Source organism: Solenopsis invicta, chromosome 9, assembly GCF_016802725.1.
Source record: "Solenopsis invicta isolate M01_SB chromosome 9, UNIL_Sinv_3.0, whole genome shotgun sequence".
Lineage (NCBI taxonomy): Eukaryota > Metazoa > Arthropoda > Insecta > Hymenoptera > Formicidae > Solenopsis > Solenopsis invicta.
The window spans coordinates 10,169,850-10,186,957 of record NC_052672.1 but is presented as its reverse complement, the minus strand read 5'-3'; the positions used below and the strand labels follow the sequence as shown (position 1 = coordinate 10,186,957).

General features: G+C 34.7%; 4 protein-coding genes across 8 annotated transcripts; 2 read left to right on the top strand and 2 right to left on the bottom strand.

Moving 5' to 3' along the window:
• The first annotated feature begins 269 nt into the window (after positions 1–269).
• On the top strand, positions 270–3,018 carry LOC105196149 (alpha-L-fucosidase). Its single transcript, XM_011161917.3, has 6 exons — positions 270–1,283; positions 1,371–1,628; positions 1,711–2,073; positions 2,178–2,396; positions 2,496–2,719; positions 2,792–3,018. Exons 1-6 carry the CDS (start codon positions 1,016–1,018, stop codon positions 2,900–2,902), a joined length of 1,443 nt encoding a protein of 480 aa, XP_011160219.1. The 5' UTR covers positions 270–1,015; the 3' UTR covers positions 2,903–3,018.
• LOC105196148 (cytosolic non-specific dipeptidase) lies at positions 2,877–5,993 on the bottom strand. 3 transcript variants are annotated; one of them, XM_039453952.1, is made up of 6 exons: positions 5,977–5,993; positions 4,960–5,178; positions 4,322–4,772; positions 3,799–4,227; positions 3,238–3,711; positions 2,877–3,139 (listed from the first exon to the last, which is right to left on the bottom strand). In XM_039453952.1, the coding sequence occupies exons 2-6, from the start codon at positions 4,992–4,994 to the stop codon at positions 3,095–3,097; spliced, it is 1,434 nt and encodes a 477-aa protein (XP_039309886.1). In that variant the 5' UTR covers positions 4,995–5,178; positions 5,977–5,993; the 3' UTR covers positions 2,877–3,094. The 3 variants fall into 3 exon arrangements, with proteins under 3 accessions (XP_039309886.1, XP_039309888.1, XP_011160217.1); XM_039453954.1 differs by lacking the exon at positions 5,977–5,993 and adding an exon at positions 5,898–5,914; XM_011161915.3 differs by lacking the exon at positions 5,977–5,993 and adding an exon at positions 5,556–5,690.
• An 806-nt stretch (positions 5,994–6,799) lies between these two features.
• LOC105196151 (Hermansky-Pudlak syndrome 3 protein homolog) lies at positions 6,800–12,429 on the top strand. Of its 2 annotated transcripts, XM_039453951.1 has the most exons (5): positions 6,800–7,154; positions 7,228–7,801; positions 7,900–11,155; positions 11,244–11,358; positions 11,441–12,429. In XM_039453951.1, exons 3-5 carry the CDS (start codon positions 7,931–7,933, stop codon positions 11,620–11,622), a joined length of 3,522 nt encoding a protein of 1,173 aa, XP_039309885.1. In that variant the 5' UTR covers positions 6,800–7,154; positions 7,228–7,801; positions 7,900–7,930; the 3' UTR covers positions 11,623–12,429. The 2 variants fall into 2 exon arrangements, with proteins under 2 accessions (XP_039309885.1, XP_011160220.2); XM_011161918.3 differs by having other exon boundaries at positions 6,800–7,801.
• Positions 12,430–12,714: 285 nt separating this feature from the next.
• On the bottom strand, positions 12,715–16,967 carry LOC105196152 (peroxisomal targeting signal 1 receptor). Of its 2 annotated transcripts, none has more exons than XM_011161919.3 (8): positions 16,521–16,967; positions 15,712–16,072; positions 15,196–15,619; positions 14,561–15,107; positions 14,334–14,502; positions 14,102–14,259; positions 13,843–14,010; positions 12,715–13,744 (listed from the first exon to the last, which is right to left on the bottom strand). In XM_011161919.3, the coding sequence occupies exons 2-8, from the start codon at positions 16,057–16,059 to the stop codon at positions 13,705–13,707; spliced, it is 1,854 nt and encodes a 617-aa protein (XP_011160221.1). In that variant the 5' UTR covers positions 16,060–16,072; positions 16,521–16,967; the 3' UTR covers positions 12,715–13,704. The 2 variants fall into 2 exon arrangements, with proteins under 2 accessions (XP_011160221.1, XP_011160222.1); XM_011161920.3 differs by having other exon boundaries at positions 16,415–16,522.
• Positions 16,968–17,108: the final 141 nt, after the last annotated feature.

Sequence of the window (17,108 nt, the reverse complement as noted above, 5' to 3'; positions counted from 1 at the left end):
ATTTTTTTCTAATAAAAAATAGTGTAGAAATGCAGTATTATGCACATAGTTAAATTCGTAGAACGCATGAAAATATAACAAAAATAAACTTTAAATCCCGAATAAACGAATACAAATATAAATTTATCACAGCGAATCTCTTTTTTCTCCCTTTTTTTCCTCTTAATTTAAGTTCATGCGATCTTGTTTTCATGAGAGACAAAATCGATCTCGCTCTCGAATTGCGATAATGCTCGTAAAATAATCGTACGATACGATTGCTAGTGAAATGTATTAAATGTATATGGCTGCATTAACCAGCATTAACTGGCCGTTAGCACATAGCAATCATTTTGTAAACTTAACACAATACCGTATTGCTATATAGATATTCATGTCAAAAGGAGAAAATTCTGTACAATCGTAGCATATTTTTTCCACGAGCAATTTCTTATCTACATCCCTTCCCTCCTTCCTTCTCTGTCCACTTCTCTTCTAAATTATATCTCGGATGATACTTTAATTGTACTGTAAACATGATTAAAACGCAAACATGATTATGATTAATTATCAAAAATATAACTGATGCATAGATAACATTTATACTGATCAAATGATTATAAATGGAAATTGTTAATACAGTAGTAATTGTATGGTTATGACAATCTTATTGATTACAGTAATTGTTTTTAAAATATATATTTGACTTTTCTATTACAATTATGAATGTGATTCAATTATTACAAACTAATTTGCATTAATATATATTTTAAGGTGACTAAATGTAATAAAAAATATCGTTTAAGTTTTTTGGGAAATTATAGTGTTTTGTAAAGAGTGTCTGCTTATAAATTTACATACAAGTTACTAGCATCGATTAAAAAATACGCGGTGAGACCATCTAATCTAATCTTGAAATACGATACAAAACAAGCATACAAAAATAAAATCTTCGCTGAAATTTATACAATGGATAGGAATAAAAGACTCGTTTGACGTCTACTGCTTCCATTACGTCAAGTCTCGCTGGATCAGAATGATGTTGCTTGTACATATTTTGTGTGCAGTGTTGATCTTTTGCGTGTCAGTGCACGCACATTATAATGTAATAGTGAGAACAGATGAAGAAGAGAAGTTTATGTCAATTTTAACAAAAGCACCAAAGTATGATCCAACTTGGTCTAGTTTAGACAGTCGACCACTACCAGCCTGGTATGATGAGGCAAAGTTTGGAATCTTTATTCATTGGGGTGTATTCAGCGTGCCCAGCTTTGGCTCTGAATGGTTTTGGAATAATTGGAAAGGTGAAGTGTCATTATGTACTTTTTTATATTCATAAACATGCCACATGAATAGATATAATATTTATGCAAAGTTACATGACATTGCAGACGAAAATATTACTAAATCTACGAAATATTTCGACTTCATGAAACAAAGATATCCTCCAAACTTTACCTATCAAGACTTTGGACGTGACTTCACCGCCGAATTCTTCAATGCTGCCGAATGGGCCGAATTATTTAAAGCGTCAGGTGCAAAATATATCGTATTGACAAGCAAGCATCATGAAGGATATACGTTGTGGCCGTCAAAGTATTCATTCAGTTGGAATTCTATGGATGTGGGACCTCAAAAAGATCTCGTTGGTAATAAAAATACATATCTAAACAATAAGATTTTATATTAAGTTTAAAGATGCTTATATGTATTTTTTCTTTTATGAAACAGGTGAACTAGCACAAGCGATTCGTAACAAAACAGACATCAAGTTTGGCTTATATCATTCCCTGTACGAATGGTATAATCCTCTTTATGTGACAGATAAAAAAAACAATTTCACAACAAATAGATTTGTGACTCATAAAATAATACCAGAATTACAAGAACTGGTAGAAACATACAAGCCAGAAGTAGTTTGGTCGGATGGAGATTGGGAAGCGACAGATTCTTATTGGAAATCAAAAGAATTTTTAGCCTGGTTATACAATGAAAGCCCTGTAAAAGATACAGTGGTGGTGAATGATAGATGGGGCATTAATATGTCATGCCATCATGGTGGTTACTTTACATGTACTGATCGCTTTAATCCTGGTAAGTTATGTGAATCTATAATATATCAATTTAAACTATAACATTATTAAATGAAGATCTGCAATATACATAGGTAGATTTATAAATAAGATTTTGTCTACTAGGTGTACTTCTTCCACATAAGTGGGAAAACTGTATGACTATTGATAAAAAATCCTGGGGATATCGCAGAAACGCTGTTTTATCAGAGTACTACACATTAGCAGGATTAGTGAAAGAATTGGTAATTACTGTTAGTTGCGGTGGAAATTTACTAATGAACGTTGGACCAACAAAAGATGGCATTATTACTCCAATATATGAAGAGAGATTGCGTGGAATGGGTAAACATCTTCTTTATATCTTATCATATTTTTCATTAGTAATTAAAGATTTAGATATCGATTTTTTTAATGATATAACTTATAAATTTGTTATTTTAGGCGCTTGGCTAGCAGTTAATGGCGAAGCTATTTACGATACTAAACCTTGGACAGTACAAAATGATACCTTAACAGAAAGTGTCTGGTACACATTAAGTAAAAACGAAAAACAGTTGTATGCCTTAATTCTAGAATGGCCAGATGATAATATCTTGTTATTAGGCTCGCTTAAACTTTCGAAGGATTCTCAGATACATCTACTTGGTTATTCGTCAGTAATTTCTGTAAGTGTGTTATTGCTTTCACAATATATTATAAAAATAACGGTAAAATAACATTCTATACATTCATTTTAGTGGAAACAATCTGATAATAAGCTGGAAATAAGTTTACCTGCTAACGCACATAAAGGACAACCCGCTTGGGTATTAAAGATCGAGATTTTTAAAAACTTGCATGTATTTTAGAAATAAGAACATATTTTATATTCTATATTATTTTTAGACATGTACATAAATCTTGTAAAATGTTTCCATACAATTTTTCTATAATAAAAAATACGTCAAAATCCGATTATACCAAATTTGTTCAATGCTTCAAAGTTGATTAACAATACCAAACACCTTAATCCCAAGATAAGAAATGCCAACAGCGAAGTACTACACATGAGCTACTTCATAAAGATAAGCTCCAAGTAGTTTCGTCTGGAAATAATGAAAAAATAAATTGTTTAACATATTGATTACAATGAAAAAAGTTGGAATATTTTTGGACAATTGCTAATTTCAGTAGTTATGCTTACCCCTTGGATGTAGTTATGTACATTTAACTTTTCATTCTGAGAATGTGCACCATCGTCACCCTGACCAACTGGTAAAAGCAATACATTTTTACCAGTAACTTCCTGGAAAGTCAGCGTAACTGGTATCGATCCGCCTTCGCGAGAGAGATCAGGCTCTACATTGTAAACGTGTTGAGTAGCTTTCCGACCAGCTATGTAATTCGGATGGTCGGGATTCTCGGACCATGGCTTGCCACCATGGAACATCGACACTTTCATGATATTTGGGCTACCTCTCTCCTGCCATTTCTTATTTATATACGCAATAACCTTCTTAGTTGTCTCGTCTGGATTCATGTCAGGCACTAGTCTAATCGAAAATTTACCAATAACTTTACTCGGAATCACTGTCTTTGCTCCTGACTCACTGAAAGCACCTTCTATTCCATGAATAGACAAGCTGGGTTGCCTCCAACGATGCATCAACAGTTTAATCTGAAAGAATTGATAAACATAAATTAAGATGTATATTTAATGCATATTTCAAAATTTATAAAAAAGAAAAAAAATATTTGCGCATACTTTGTCTTCCTTATGCGCTAGTTTTGCAGTTCCAACTGATACTCTAAATTCATCCACATCAAATTCTATATCCTTGTATGTAGCTATTTCAGCTTCTGTTAATTCTGCTACATTGTCATAAATGCCATCTATCAGAATACGACCGTTAACGTCGACCAGCGTATTCATTAAGTAAATCAGATCTGCCATGCCTTCATGTACACATCCACCAAAGGTACCACTATGCAAATCCTTAGCAGCGCAAGCAACTTCTATTAGAAAATAGGCGATACCTCGTAGACCATAAGTAATACATGGTTTTGTGGTGCCCAGCCAATAATTGTCTGATATGCAAACATAGTCTACGCCTTTTAGAAAGCTGTCTTTCCTTGCCCAAAGAAGTTCATCCAAGCCTTCACTGCCACTTTCTTCCATTCCTTCGAAGACAAACTGTGCAAAGATTTCAGATTGTTAAAATAAATACAAAACTTTTAAGTTAATAATAATTAATGAGTGAAGCGTCCTTTATCTTGTTATAAAATACCTTAAGATTAACAGGGATATCGATCCCCATTGCTTTGTAAGCTTGCAATGCGTGTATCCAACAAAGAACTGGCCCTTTGTCATCTGTACTGCCTCGGCCAAAAAGTTTTCCATCTTTTTCAGTAAGGACAAAAGGCTCGGTGTCCCATCCATCCTTCATTAATGCAGGCTGTACATCCAAATGTCCATATAAAAGCACCGTTTTCTTTGCTGGGTCTGAACCAAGATTTCCAAGTAACACAGGAGGCAGTGGAATTTTACTACCATCGGGAAGATCCTGTTTGCCTACATCAGCCAATTCTGTAGTTGCACCAAGATTCTTTAGTCTCACTTCTGCCCATTTCATCATTTTGATCACCTCGTCTCTGTGATCTGGCCATGCTGATACAGACTTAATAGCAACTGCCTCTTTCAAGTTATCTATGTAATCCTGTTTATGTTCGTCTATATATCTATAAAAGAGCAAAAAGAAATAAAGATGGATAAAAATAACAAGTAAAAAATATGCATTAAAAAAAAATATAATATTGAGGTAATTACTTATTTTAAATACTAAAAGCATAAAATACTGTTAATACTTTTGACAACATGTAATTAACTAAATATAAAATACTGCGTTTTAAATTTCTTTATACATACTTAAATAAGGTCTTTAATGTCGGTGGTAATGCCATAATAATGCGTTGATAATAATTTCGCTCAAACTAAGCACACTAGCTGAAACTTATTGGAACTGATGCAATTCAAGCATCAAATCTGCTTTTTATCGTAAGCTGTGTAAGGAGGTGTGTACAGATACCGGAGATATTGCGAAAACCACTTCAGCACAGCAAGCAGCACAGCAGCAATGTAATCGTTCTGGAGAACCAATCAAATTATATTTCACATAGAAACTCATGCAAACGCAATGTCGCAGCGTGTTTCGCATTTTCATGTTTATAAATTAGTTAATTAGTAATTATAAATATTAATATATATAAATATTTATAAATATTAATAATAAATTATGTATGAACATTATCTACCCACTGTCGTTACACCAAAGAGTCTTATCTCTGATTATACGTGTATGTACAGAGTGCTCCGAAATTAAAGATTCAAAATACTATAGCAAAAAAATTCTCAAAAAATAAAAAAACGATTATTTCTAAATTTTTATTTCAAGCAGTAGTTTTTGAGGGCTTAAAATTAATCAATCAGAGACTTTTCGACTCACGCCAATGCGTATGACGCACCTCTTATTTTTGTTGTTCACTAAAAAGATTAAACAAGGATAAATGATGCATCATGTGCACCATATGTGAAATGGAACCTATAATCTACAGAATACGTTTTAGAAGATCACCTATCATGCGATCACTAAATACTATCGCATGTGCGACTCATTGACACAAGACTGTCTAAACATACGTTGTGATTGGCCATGACTTTAAACTCTTATATCTCAAAAACTATACTCTTTGAAATAATAATTTACAAACTAGTTTATTTAATTTTTTCCAAAACTTTGGCTAAAGCATTTTAATTCGAGAATTTTGGAACACTATGTATATGCTTGCATTTCAATATTTTCTTACAATTAGTTACAGAGCTACTACGTCGCTCCTTGTATTAAACGATAAAGGTAGAATAATGCAAAAAGCTAAAGTGCATTACGTATGCTTAAACTTTCCGGTAGCACCGATTATCGGAGTGATTATCACAGTAACTGTCAAAAGCCTATATATATATATTAAAAAACATACATTATCTCTAGTCACATGATCACTGTAAGAAACAGAACATTGGCGTAGAATTCAGTTTTTAATTTTACTCTTCTTGTGATAACATTTTTTTTTCTTTCTCTTTGTAGTCTGCTTGAGATATTTTATATTTACGTTGTTCTTCTTGTGACATTTTGAAAAGTAAATCGTACATTAAACGATGTTTAATCGGTATTTAGTCGAAATCATGCTAAAATGTGATATGAGTATTTGAAAATGCACCTTTAGTTTCCTCTCCAATAAGATAAAAAATTAGAAAAACAAAAAAACGCATTGTTTCAGTAATTACCTGTATATGAAGACGTATTTAAATGTGTACATACTTAAGTAAAATATTTAATTATAAATATGTAAATTACAAAATTTATATAACATTTAACATTTTTGGTCCGCTATATTGAATCAATCCAATTACTTTTAATATTAAAATTTTTGCTGCAGATTTGTCATTGTCAACCTTAAAAATTAAAAAAAAGCTTGACTAACAAAGTTTATTCATATTTAACTAAATTAAAATTTATTCAACAAAATTTAGCATTTCAGTATAAATTAAGCATGTGTATATTCAATGTCATCTTAAGTATGATTTTAAGACATTATATGATCATTTCATTGATCAGATGAAATCTCAAGATGTAATTATCTAAAAACACACAAAATAATCTTTAAAACCGATAATACTGCTGCCTACTGATTGAGTGATAAATATTATCTTGTGTTTCTATGATCTCGAAATATCGCCATTTCATTGGCTGAATGGATTCTTAAAACCACACTTGAGACAAATCAGACTTAAGACAATCTTGAATACATAAATCGCGTTATAAATATCCGTCCTATAGCTCTGAGCAAGTCTATAGTACTTTCTTCATTTCGTCCTTAATTCTGACGTTTAAATAGTACGCTATTAATTTTTACGTTACACACTATTCGCGACATTATCATGTATCGAGCGTTTGATCGAGTGCATTCACCCGGAAAACTACCCCTGTAACACGCATGTCACGCGTTTATCAAAAGGGCGGTCGTCATGTCGACCGAGCTTGCCTCCGTCATAGTACATCTCTTGCAGTTTGTACTTTTCACCTCTTCTTTCTTTCGCTCTAATGTCTAATTCTATACATCTGTTTCTTTCTAAGTGTAGAATGAAAGCATGACGCATGCAGGGAATGCACAAGGATGCACGCATCGCAATGCATCGCGCCATCAAGCTCTTCGCGCGCAAGCGCGACATGCCGGGCAATGTCAAACAGGCCGACTCTTTTCCTTCTCTCTTTCTCCCATCGTGCGTTAGATAATCACTCTCGTCGAGGGAAACGCATCTCGAGTATGACGCCGGCCGCGGAGAATGCACCGTGCGATCGCGCTTGTTGACGAACTTCGCCACGTCTGTCCTCTTTTTGTGAGTCCTCCGCCGTATGTGCGTCGCAATTTTCGTAAGCTTGACGCATATTCGACGGAATGCCAGTAAACGCATCCGCGGCTTCGCCGGCCTGCTACTCCATAACAAGATACTCCTCCACAAACCGCGACTCCGTGCGCTGAGTCGCGTTCCATTGGCGTACACCAAGCAAACATCGATTCGAATGCTCAGTTAAGACGCTCATACATCAGTTGTCAAAGGGAAAGCGATACCTCCAACGACGGCAGAAGTGTAGCTATAATAATGTTATCGCGCCATCACAATTCTTAAAATTGTTGAATTCTCGGTAAATTAGGTATGTAAAAAGAGATGAATAGTACCTGGCATACTCCAGTACCCATGTCTTAATTTGAATCTTAATTTACATTAAGAATATACTATTTTAACATCTAGATAGACGACATAAGAAGAACGGAGTGCAGAGATGGTACGCGTGATAACGGTGCACAATTTCCTGGGGCAGAATGTTGTCCAGATCGAGGAGTCCACGGCGACGTGCACGGCCATCAGCCAGGGACAGGAGATGCTTCTGCTGGCGTTGCCCACACACTGCGTCGAAGTATGGGAGCTGATGAATTCGGACGTCAAGCTGCGCACTGTTTTCCCCACGGTGGACATGATCAATCAAATGGTACACTGCACCAAGGGAAACTACGTCGTGACGCTGGAATCAAAATATCTCAGAGACACCGCGAGCAATAATCATGCAAATAGAGTCACTTCTAATTTTGTAAGGATTTATGTAAATTGGGCTACAGCAAAGGATCAGAGTCAACCGATGCGAGCCAGGATCGCCGGACGGGTCACACCGAGTTTAAATCGACCTTTGAACAGTTTAGAGATGATAGAGTTACCCCTGAGCGTGCAACCTACAATGATCGCTTGCTGCCAGTGCACTGGAAACTTATTGGTAGCCTCGGGAAACAGTGCCATTCTGCACGAATTCAAGGTTGAAACGCAGCAAGTATCAAAGATAAAGTTTATAGATTTTGAGCCTAGACCGTGGTCATTAGGATTCACATTTACACCTACGCGTATAGAGATCATAGAGGATTTTATAGCAATCATGGATAATACGAATTTATCCGTTTTTCGTCTCACAAACTCAATGTACGAGGATATTGACCAACTTAGTTCTTTAACTTCCACTTCTTCTTCCGTCGACAAGACGTCCATATCCACAGATTCATCTCTCGTCGAGAATAGCCTTGGAAATGACGATACGTCGCTGCAGGGAATAAATGTAAAGCACAAATCTATAGATCAAGATTGTCAAAACGCGACATCTGAAAACAGCGAAACAGTGATAATGGGTGTAAAATCTAAGGATAAAAAGCACAAGAGCACAAAAGGAAATACGTGGTATAAGCCAGAAGGAGGCGATTGCAACAGAGAAATGGCAAGTAATAATAAGAATTACATAGACTGGGAACATCTAATATGCAACGAAAAAGAAGAGATGCAAAGGCTAATTACACAAGGAATTATTGATCCCGCTTCGCAATCGTTGACGGTAAATCTGCCATTGATAAGCTTAGAAAGGGCCGGTCCAGGTCACGCTGTCAGTCCTTTTATACTAAATTCAGCAGACACAAGAATTTTCATCAAGACAACTTCACCAGACATAGGCTGGTCTGAAAATTACATGATAAAAAATTTAATATGTTTAAAAATCAACGCTGGAAATAATAATGCCAAGGTGGATGGAATTCTAGAGAGTTTCAGAGACCTGGTGTTAAAACCTTTATACATGAAGAAGGAATGTAACACTACTAGTGTGAAAAAATCTATGTTGCGATCTGATAAATACAGATACTTGCAAGGTGTAAGTTGCTTCATTTGTACTACGCAAGAGGGATACCTGTATCACTTCTCGACAGCGAGCAGCAGTTCTCTCGATGCTACGTGTTTAACCACTTATCCATTTACCGCACCTGTTCATCATGTAGCGCTGGAGCACACGGTACTTCACGCATTGACTGAAGCTGGTCTTGAGTCTTACACATTACGTCTTTCTCACCATATTGCAAAATTGTCGAACAGCACCGATGGCATTAGAGTAATTTGTCCTAGTGTCATCGAACCGGTAAGCCTAATCGGTTTAAGGCCATTCCTGGGAATACAGAAATTGTTGCATACGAGGAGCTATATAATTCTACTGGCTAAGGCCGACAGTTCTTGGACCATGTACTCTTTGAATCTACCTAAATTTGAGAATGTGTATTTTGATATATTAAATGCAGCGAGGAGTCACAAATCTTCCAGTCCGAGTACTTATCGACACTTACTGGGAGAAGCACATGCTTTGATACGCTTAGCGAAGGATGTTTCCTACAATAATGCAGATAACGAGAAATTTGACGATGCAACGCACAAGAATGATCTCAAGTTGAAAAATCTCTACAATCAATCATGCGCGTTGCTCGCGGATTACTATATACGATCGGAGATTGAATCGGATTGGGATTTGTGTATTCCTTACTACAAGATGTCTGGGCTGAAACCTTCGGAAGTATTATCTAGGAAATGTAGTCAGGACGCACCGGGACTTCTGACGTTCCTGACGGATGCGCTTCTCACGATGAAAAGCGGATCCGAAGCGGACGCGCTTTTCCAAGGATTTAATATCATAGAGATCATCTGTAAGCTGGAGAAGGAGGATCTATTAAAATTGATCTTCGGCAGTCCTGTGTTGAGGGAATATGCCACTGAGAAACTGATAAATCTTCTGCTGACGCACGAAAGCGATGATACTGTCAAACTCGCCTTGGCGCTTTTATACATTCAGGCTGACAAACAGGAACAAGCGGAAAAGGCGTTAGAACCAGTTTCTGTGCGATGTATCAAGCAGATTGTCATGGAGCGCTGGGAACTGCTGTTCGATATGACCGCGATGAAAAAGAGGAGTCCCATGATTGCTACTTTCTCAGACTTCGCTGGTATCTTGATGCTCGTAAAGAATACCACCTTCGCTGATATCCTGATACAAATAATAGAAGACGAAGGTGCATTGTCACTGCATCAAATCATACAGGTGTTCCTAGAGTACTTGCCGTCGCGAGTTGGAAGAGACGGGCATAACGCAGCCGCGACCTTGCAAGTTTTCCTTGAGAAATATCTACATAATTATTTCACTTCGAAATTCGTCATGGAGTGGCCGCCAACTGTGAATAAAAATCAGATACGTTCGGACTTCGCTCTCGTTGAGGCGTTTAAACTATTAGTGCGATCGTACTTAGGCAAATTAACTCAGACGAGAGTGTATAAAATCGATCTCAAGGAGGATCAGGGAGAAAATGACAAGGAATATTTCATGTTCGCCAAGTATCGGCCGAGTTATTTGAACAAAATGCCACCATATGCCAAAGATTACCAAAGAATTTTAAGTATGAATGATTTTAAGGATTTAGGGAATTTTAATAACGCATCCGAAACCGAGAAGATTATACCTAAGGAATTATTCAAGCTGCAATCCGTACTGTCGTGCGAATTTTTACCGGTCGAATGTCTACATGAGGTCAAACAATTTCTTGAAACACAAAATATCGATGGAAATTTATCTCTTAAGACATTATGCATTCAGAATACAGAAGAAGTGACGACAATTCTAATGGATACTTGTCCACAAGCTGTAGTACAGTATGCAAAGGTATTTTTAATACATATGCAGTAGTATGTGATATCGGATATTTATATTTTACTAAGAGATACTTTACTGTTTCTTTACTATGTTTCAGGATAAATATACAAAGGATACCGAGTGGAAGAATCTTATTGAATTAACGCAGGACAAAATTGCTACTTCAACGACGCATCAGGAGTTACAACTTTTGTATACACAAATCATGAAAGGTGAGTTGAACAAAATAATATAAAAAGAATTGTGAAACGAGATATATAATAATAAAATAATTTTTTTTCTCTGAATTTACAGAGATCCTGAATCATTTGCCGCATGCATTACCTATGAAAAGTCTACATCGCATCTTACCAAGAGATGACATGGCAGCATTTCAAAGATGTACCGAAATGTGTAATCAAATTATGCATGCGGATCACGTGAAATCATTAATAATGGAAACCGGACAACAACTTTTGACAACTCTAAAGTTGTGAACATAGGGTTTCCATTAAATATCATTTGTTAGCTAATTTCTAGACAAGAAAGTGATAATACCAAGGAATTACGAATATAAATTCCGATATCACGTTTTAACAATGATATTGAAAAAGACTACTTTGTGTGCACTTATACTCGCAGATTAACCATTTCTACCAACATATGTTCCTCATTATACAGTCACATAAGCTGATGTTAATTAATAATTGTGCTGATGCACGCATTTTTAACGATAGATAACTTTCATCAATTATTAAAAAAAATTCGAAAGGAGATATTATATAAATAGAATTCGTCTATAATTAACTGTTGAATCGTTCTATATAGATATATTATATTATGACTAAAAATGTAAAATCTGTCCCAGAGCAAAAATGATGTAATAACTTAAACACAAGAAAGTTGATAAAATAACGTATACAAAAATTAGAAATATAGAACAGTATATCTATACGAGAAAATGTTTATAATTATTTATTGATTGCCTTTAAAAATAATAAAACATAAAAATGCTTGAATATTCTATACAAATTGTATCAAGAATTTTTTCAGATAATTGTCTATCGAATTTGTTCTGCTCTGGAACAGAAGGTATGTCTTTAGTGAAATGAATTTTACTAAATAGTTTTTATCAAATCTGTTGATCCTAATAAGTAGCTTTACGTAACCGTTTTTTGAGTGTTACAAACATGTAACTTTGATGTGCCTTTAGCAATGATTTCTCTTTATTGTAAATCTAATTATGTTAGAATGATTAATAATATTTATAATTCATCATAAAAAATAAATACATAATAACCTAACAATTGTTTTTTTATCCCATATGTTATCTTTGATTGTTATCCCTGACATAGTAATCAATAATTACAATTAAAACTATTAATAAAAAATTAATTTCTAATTTTAAGTTCTAATTATAAATTTTTAAATTTGTATTAATGTGCAATGTTACAATAATATCAATATGACAATAAAATTTGTAATAAGTACAAATTCTAAAAATAGTATAGTAAGATTCAAATTTGAGTAATTAAAATATTTTTAAAAGAGATAAATATGATACAATATTTTAAAAGTTTCGCGCGCAATATATTTAAAATATTTATTTATATTTACTTTGTATAAAAACAAAAATAGATATTAAGAATGTAAGATATTTTGACAATTTTTATAGCAGTATAATAAATTGCCTTAAAATACTATTCAATTATTATTCATAATTATTTGTAGTGTTAATAATAAATGAGCTATTCGTCCCAGTTTTATATTTCTTATATATATTCTTATATACAGGATATCAAAATTGAAGAATCAATACAATAAAATGCAATAATTCAACAATATCTTAAACGTTATCTCTCAGTATATACATTTTCCGCATTTGTCTAAAATAGGGATTCCCAATAATAGATCGTGATCCATACAGATTTGGGAGAAACCCTGTTCTAAAATATTCTAGAATTTAATTTTGAAAAGGCCATCACACATAAAAAAATTTTAGTAAACTTTTTAAAGAAAAAGAAATAACAAGAAATGCTATTTTTTTATTGAAATTGATCTTGATGCTCAACAATATTTTTATATCAATTGTTAAATACAATTTTCAGTTTTGCATATCGACATGTCGGACTTAAATGCAATCATAAACTGAAGCTAGAAATAATATATCTATAATATATAAATTTAATTTGATCGTCAGATTTAACAATGATACTACAAGCATCACAAAAAATTGTAAAAAACTTATTGCAAAAAGAATAATTTTATATTTTATATTTCATATTTTATAACCGTAAGATTGTAAACAAATCGACTAATCATAATAAAAATTGCGGTATTACATTTTAAAATGCTGAATTATAATTAATTAATATATTTATATATTTATAGCCTAACATTTACAACTAAAATTTTTGTGCATATGATGACCTTAAATGCTTAAATAGCTTAAATAGAATATATCGAAAAAAAACATTCTAATATTTTTTTGTTGATTACCTATGTAATCCCAAATATATTCCTGAACAATCCATGTAAAAATGAACCATTGTATGAACCTTGAATGCACTTGCGCCCGTTTACATTATTTCAAATTCCTTGTTTAACCTTGGCAAATCTCTAAAATACATTATGAATGTTTTAAATATGTGAATAACTATTATAAAATATTTGTAGATTAATTTGTATTAGCTATAAAATATCGCATTAAATATTACCTGTTTTCTATGGCTTCCATTAACTCATATTTATGCATCAATGATATAACTAATCTTAACGTAGACCATATTGTATTCGACATTGCTTTAGGCGGTACACTGCTAGCCTGTGGGCCTCTTCCTGCAGCTTGTTGATTCAACGCTGTTAAAAGATGCTCGCCTGCCTCTCTGTATAATGTAATAGTTTTAACATAAGTTTTATTACTATTATTTTTCTTGTTACTCGAGAATTATATACTCGAAAGAAGGCTATACTTACTTATACGCTGCAAGATTAACACAAGAAATGCCTAGATTGTAACGTGCTCTAATAAATCCAGGCGATAATTCTAAGGCACGATGATACGCGTTTACAGCTTCCGCCGATCGCTGACCATTAGCTAAAGTGGCACCCAATCTATTCCACAATCTGGAATCCTTTCGAGAAGATGTTTCCACATATTAGTTAAATGTGTATTGGTTTAATTACAACAGAAATAGAGTACACTTACATCAGGACGCACTTGCAATGCTGCTTGGAAACAATCCACAGCTTTGTTATAATCGTTCGATAAATTAAATAATATACCTAATCCACACTGTACATCTGCATCAATTTCATCATGAGGATTCATCCTCGCGGCTTGAATATACAGATCTTTAACTTCATCGTATACCTTGCTACAACGAAACGACATGTATAAAAAATTGTCTACTATCAAAAATTATCTTTACTTACTCATATAATAAAGTAGATACGCTGAAATTTGGATGTTCATCTTTTTTCAGATTAGATTCTGGACCTTGTGCAAGATGTTTATATTTTTCATTCTTTAGTAACCATTCCTTTAATGTTAGGCAGGCTTGCTTTTGATAAGATTCATTTGCATAAGAAGCTGCTAACGCCATGAGAGCAACGCTATTTGACGGATCCAAGCATAGACAACGATTTAAAGCAGAAATGGCCGAAGGGTCTTGCTCATTTTCAGCTTGTGTTTTGCCAAGGAGTAACCAGGCTTCGATGTTATTTTCATCCTGTTGGGCGGCAGCTTCAAAACAGAGTACAGCACTTGGTAAATCTCCTGCTTCTAATCGTCTCTTGCCTTCTTCCAAGGCATTTGGCAAATCTTTCATAGGATTTGTCTCAGAAAAATCATATTCCTTATTAAATGGATCATAATATGTATCGAATTCTGATACCCACGGGTGTGCAGAGGAAACTTCATTTGCAGAAATCTTATCCCATTCGTCTTGAAATCGCTTCCACAATGACTCCATATTGCCTTCTAAAATGCCAGTCATTCTCCAGTTAATAATCATATATTGTATTTAAAGATAAATGTAGTTATTTAAAAAAAAAATTAGAAACATTACCTGCAGGAGGATTTTCCTTTTCAAATTCTCTTATCCATGAACCCGCAGCTTCCAATTCCTCTTCTACTTTATTCAAGACTTCTTCTTTATTGTTACTGTTCAAGAGATTATCATTATTTTCTATAAATTGTTCTATCCATTCCTCATCACTATTTAAGTTGATCGTCGTTTGGTTACTTTCTATTGGAATGTCACCTTCTCGTTCCATAAATTTCATAAACTTTGAATATGTAAAATTTGGATCTTCATCTTCTACGGATTGAGCAATATTACTTTTAGCATTGTTCTGTATGGAATCGGTATTACATTCTAGAAAATCTTCTGCCCATTTTGGATCCAACCCAAGTTCATGATTCCTGTCTAAATGCACACCTTCCTCTTGAGTAGGTACACATGCATTCCATATCTCGTTCACTTGATGGTCCTACAACTCATTTGCAACAATTAAATACTTTGTAAGGCTAGAAACAAGTGTAATTATACAGTATAATTATAAAATAATGATTGTGAAATTACATTTAAAGGTTCGGTATGTGTTACATAAGGACTCTTCCATGCTTTGTCCAAGTCATTCTGCAATTCCTTTAGAAATTCAGGTCCAGTTTTTGGGATGTGAATACTCTGATCAATTTCCCTCATCTCCTGCAATAAATTGTCCATTCGAAATGTCTGTGGACAAGCAGGTTCCTCCAAGAACTGTTGGGCCAACTGATCTGCGTCCGGTGTTTGGAAAGATTCTGACGAAGTAAACGGTCGACGAATTCCTTCATCTTTGAGGCCATGATCTTGCACGTAATGCGACGTGAGACGTATCAGAGAGTTGGAACCTCCACAGTCCCCTTCCACTAATTCACGAAATGCCATATCTATTGGATTCCTGAGTAAAAGGAGAATAGTTTACTATCTTATATACTCTCTGGAGACGTCACATTATCAACATTAAATGTTGAGCATATATCGAGTTGACACTTAAGAAACATTTAGAGAAAGTAGAAATATAAAAAGTTATATTTTTTATCTGGTGCATAAGCATTTTATGTGTACAAAATGTAACGAAAAAAGTTTTAGAAAGCTGTGTACAAAAGTGAGTTCAATGTATTATACGCATAAAGCCTAAATAGATAATCGCGAAGATTTCGGCCTTGCATTTATGCAGAATGAATCGTTCAGTATGAAGATGGTTACGATTCAGCAATCGAACTACTCGAAGTAAACGCACGATTGTAAAAAGGAACACTCGAATGTGAAGTTTGGCGTTACTCAGCCAATTTTGTTGCAGTTGTTCTCTCTTGCGATCACGTAAAAACAATGATCAATAGGATTACCTTGGTACTTCTTCGCCGTTCGCGGTTGGCTCGTCCTTGTTGTGATGCACCTTGCGCTATCGTGACGTGCGCTTCATGCAAACCGAGCAATGAAATTTTGACGATCCAGACTTTGTACCGCAGCAGCTGAAGGAAGGAGGGGCGGAAGGAGGACTGGACCTTTGCTGATCGAACGCGCGCAATAGATCGGCGAGTAGAAGCGAGAGAGAAAGAGAGAGGGAGCGAGAGAAAGAGATGCAAAGCTGTCGGATGAGAAACTCGCTTGTGGATCTTCTCGAGTGGGCGCAAGCGAGCGCAGATAAATTTCCTTTTCCAAATTGACGACTCTGATTAAAAGAAAAGGGACAGAAGAGAAAGAAAGATTCATTAATTAGAGCTTTTTTTAATAAAGAACCCAGGAATGAAACGCGATCATTCTGGCCGCATCTCTCTCTCGTTAGAACTCCACATCTTGCCTCATAAATTGCAATGCAAGTTGCAACGTGCGCCCTCTGCATCTCAACGTGAAAGGTGCAGTTCACGGCAAGGCTGCGTTCAGAATGAAAGGTGCGCCCAGACGGTTATTCTATCTTTGTTTAACATTCGGTA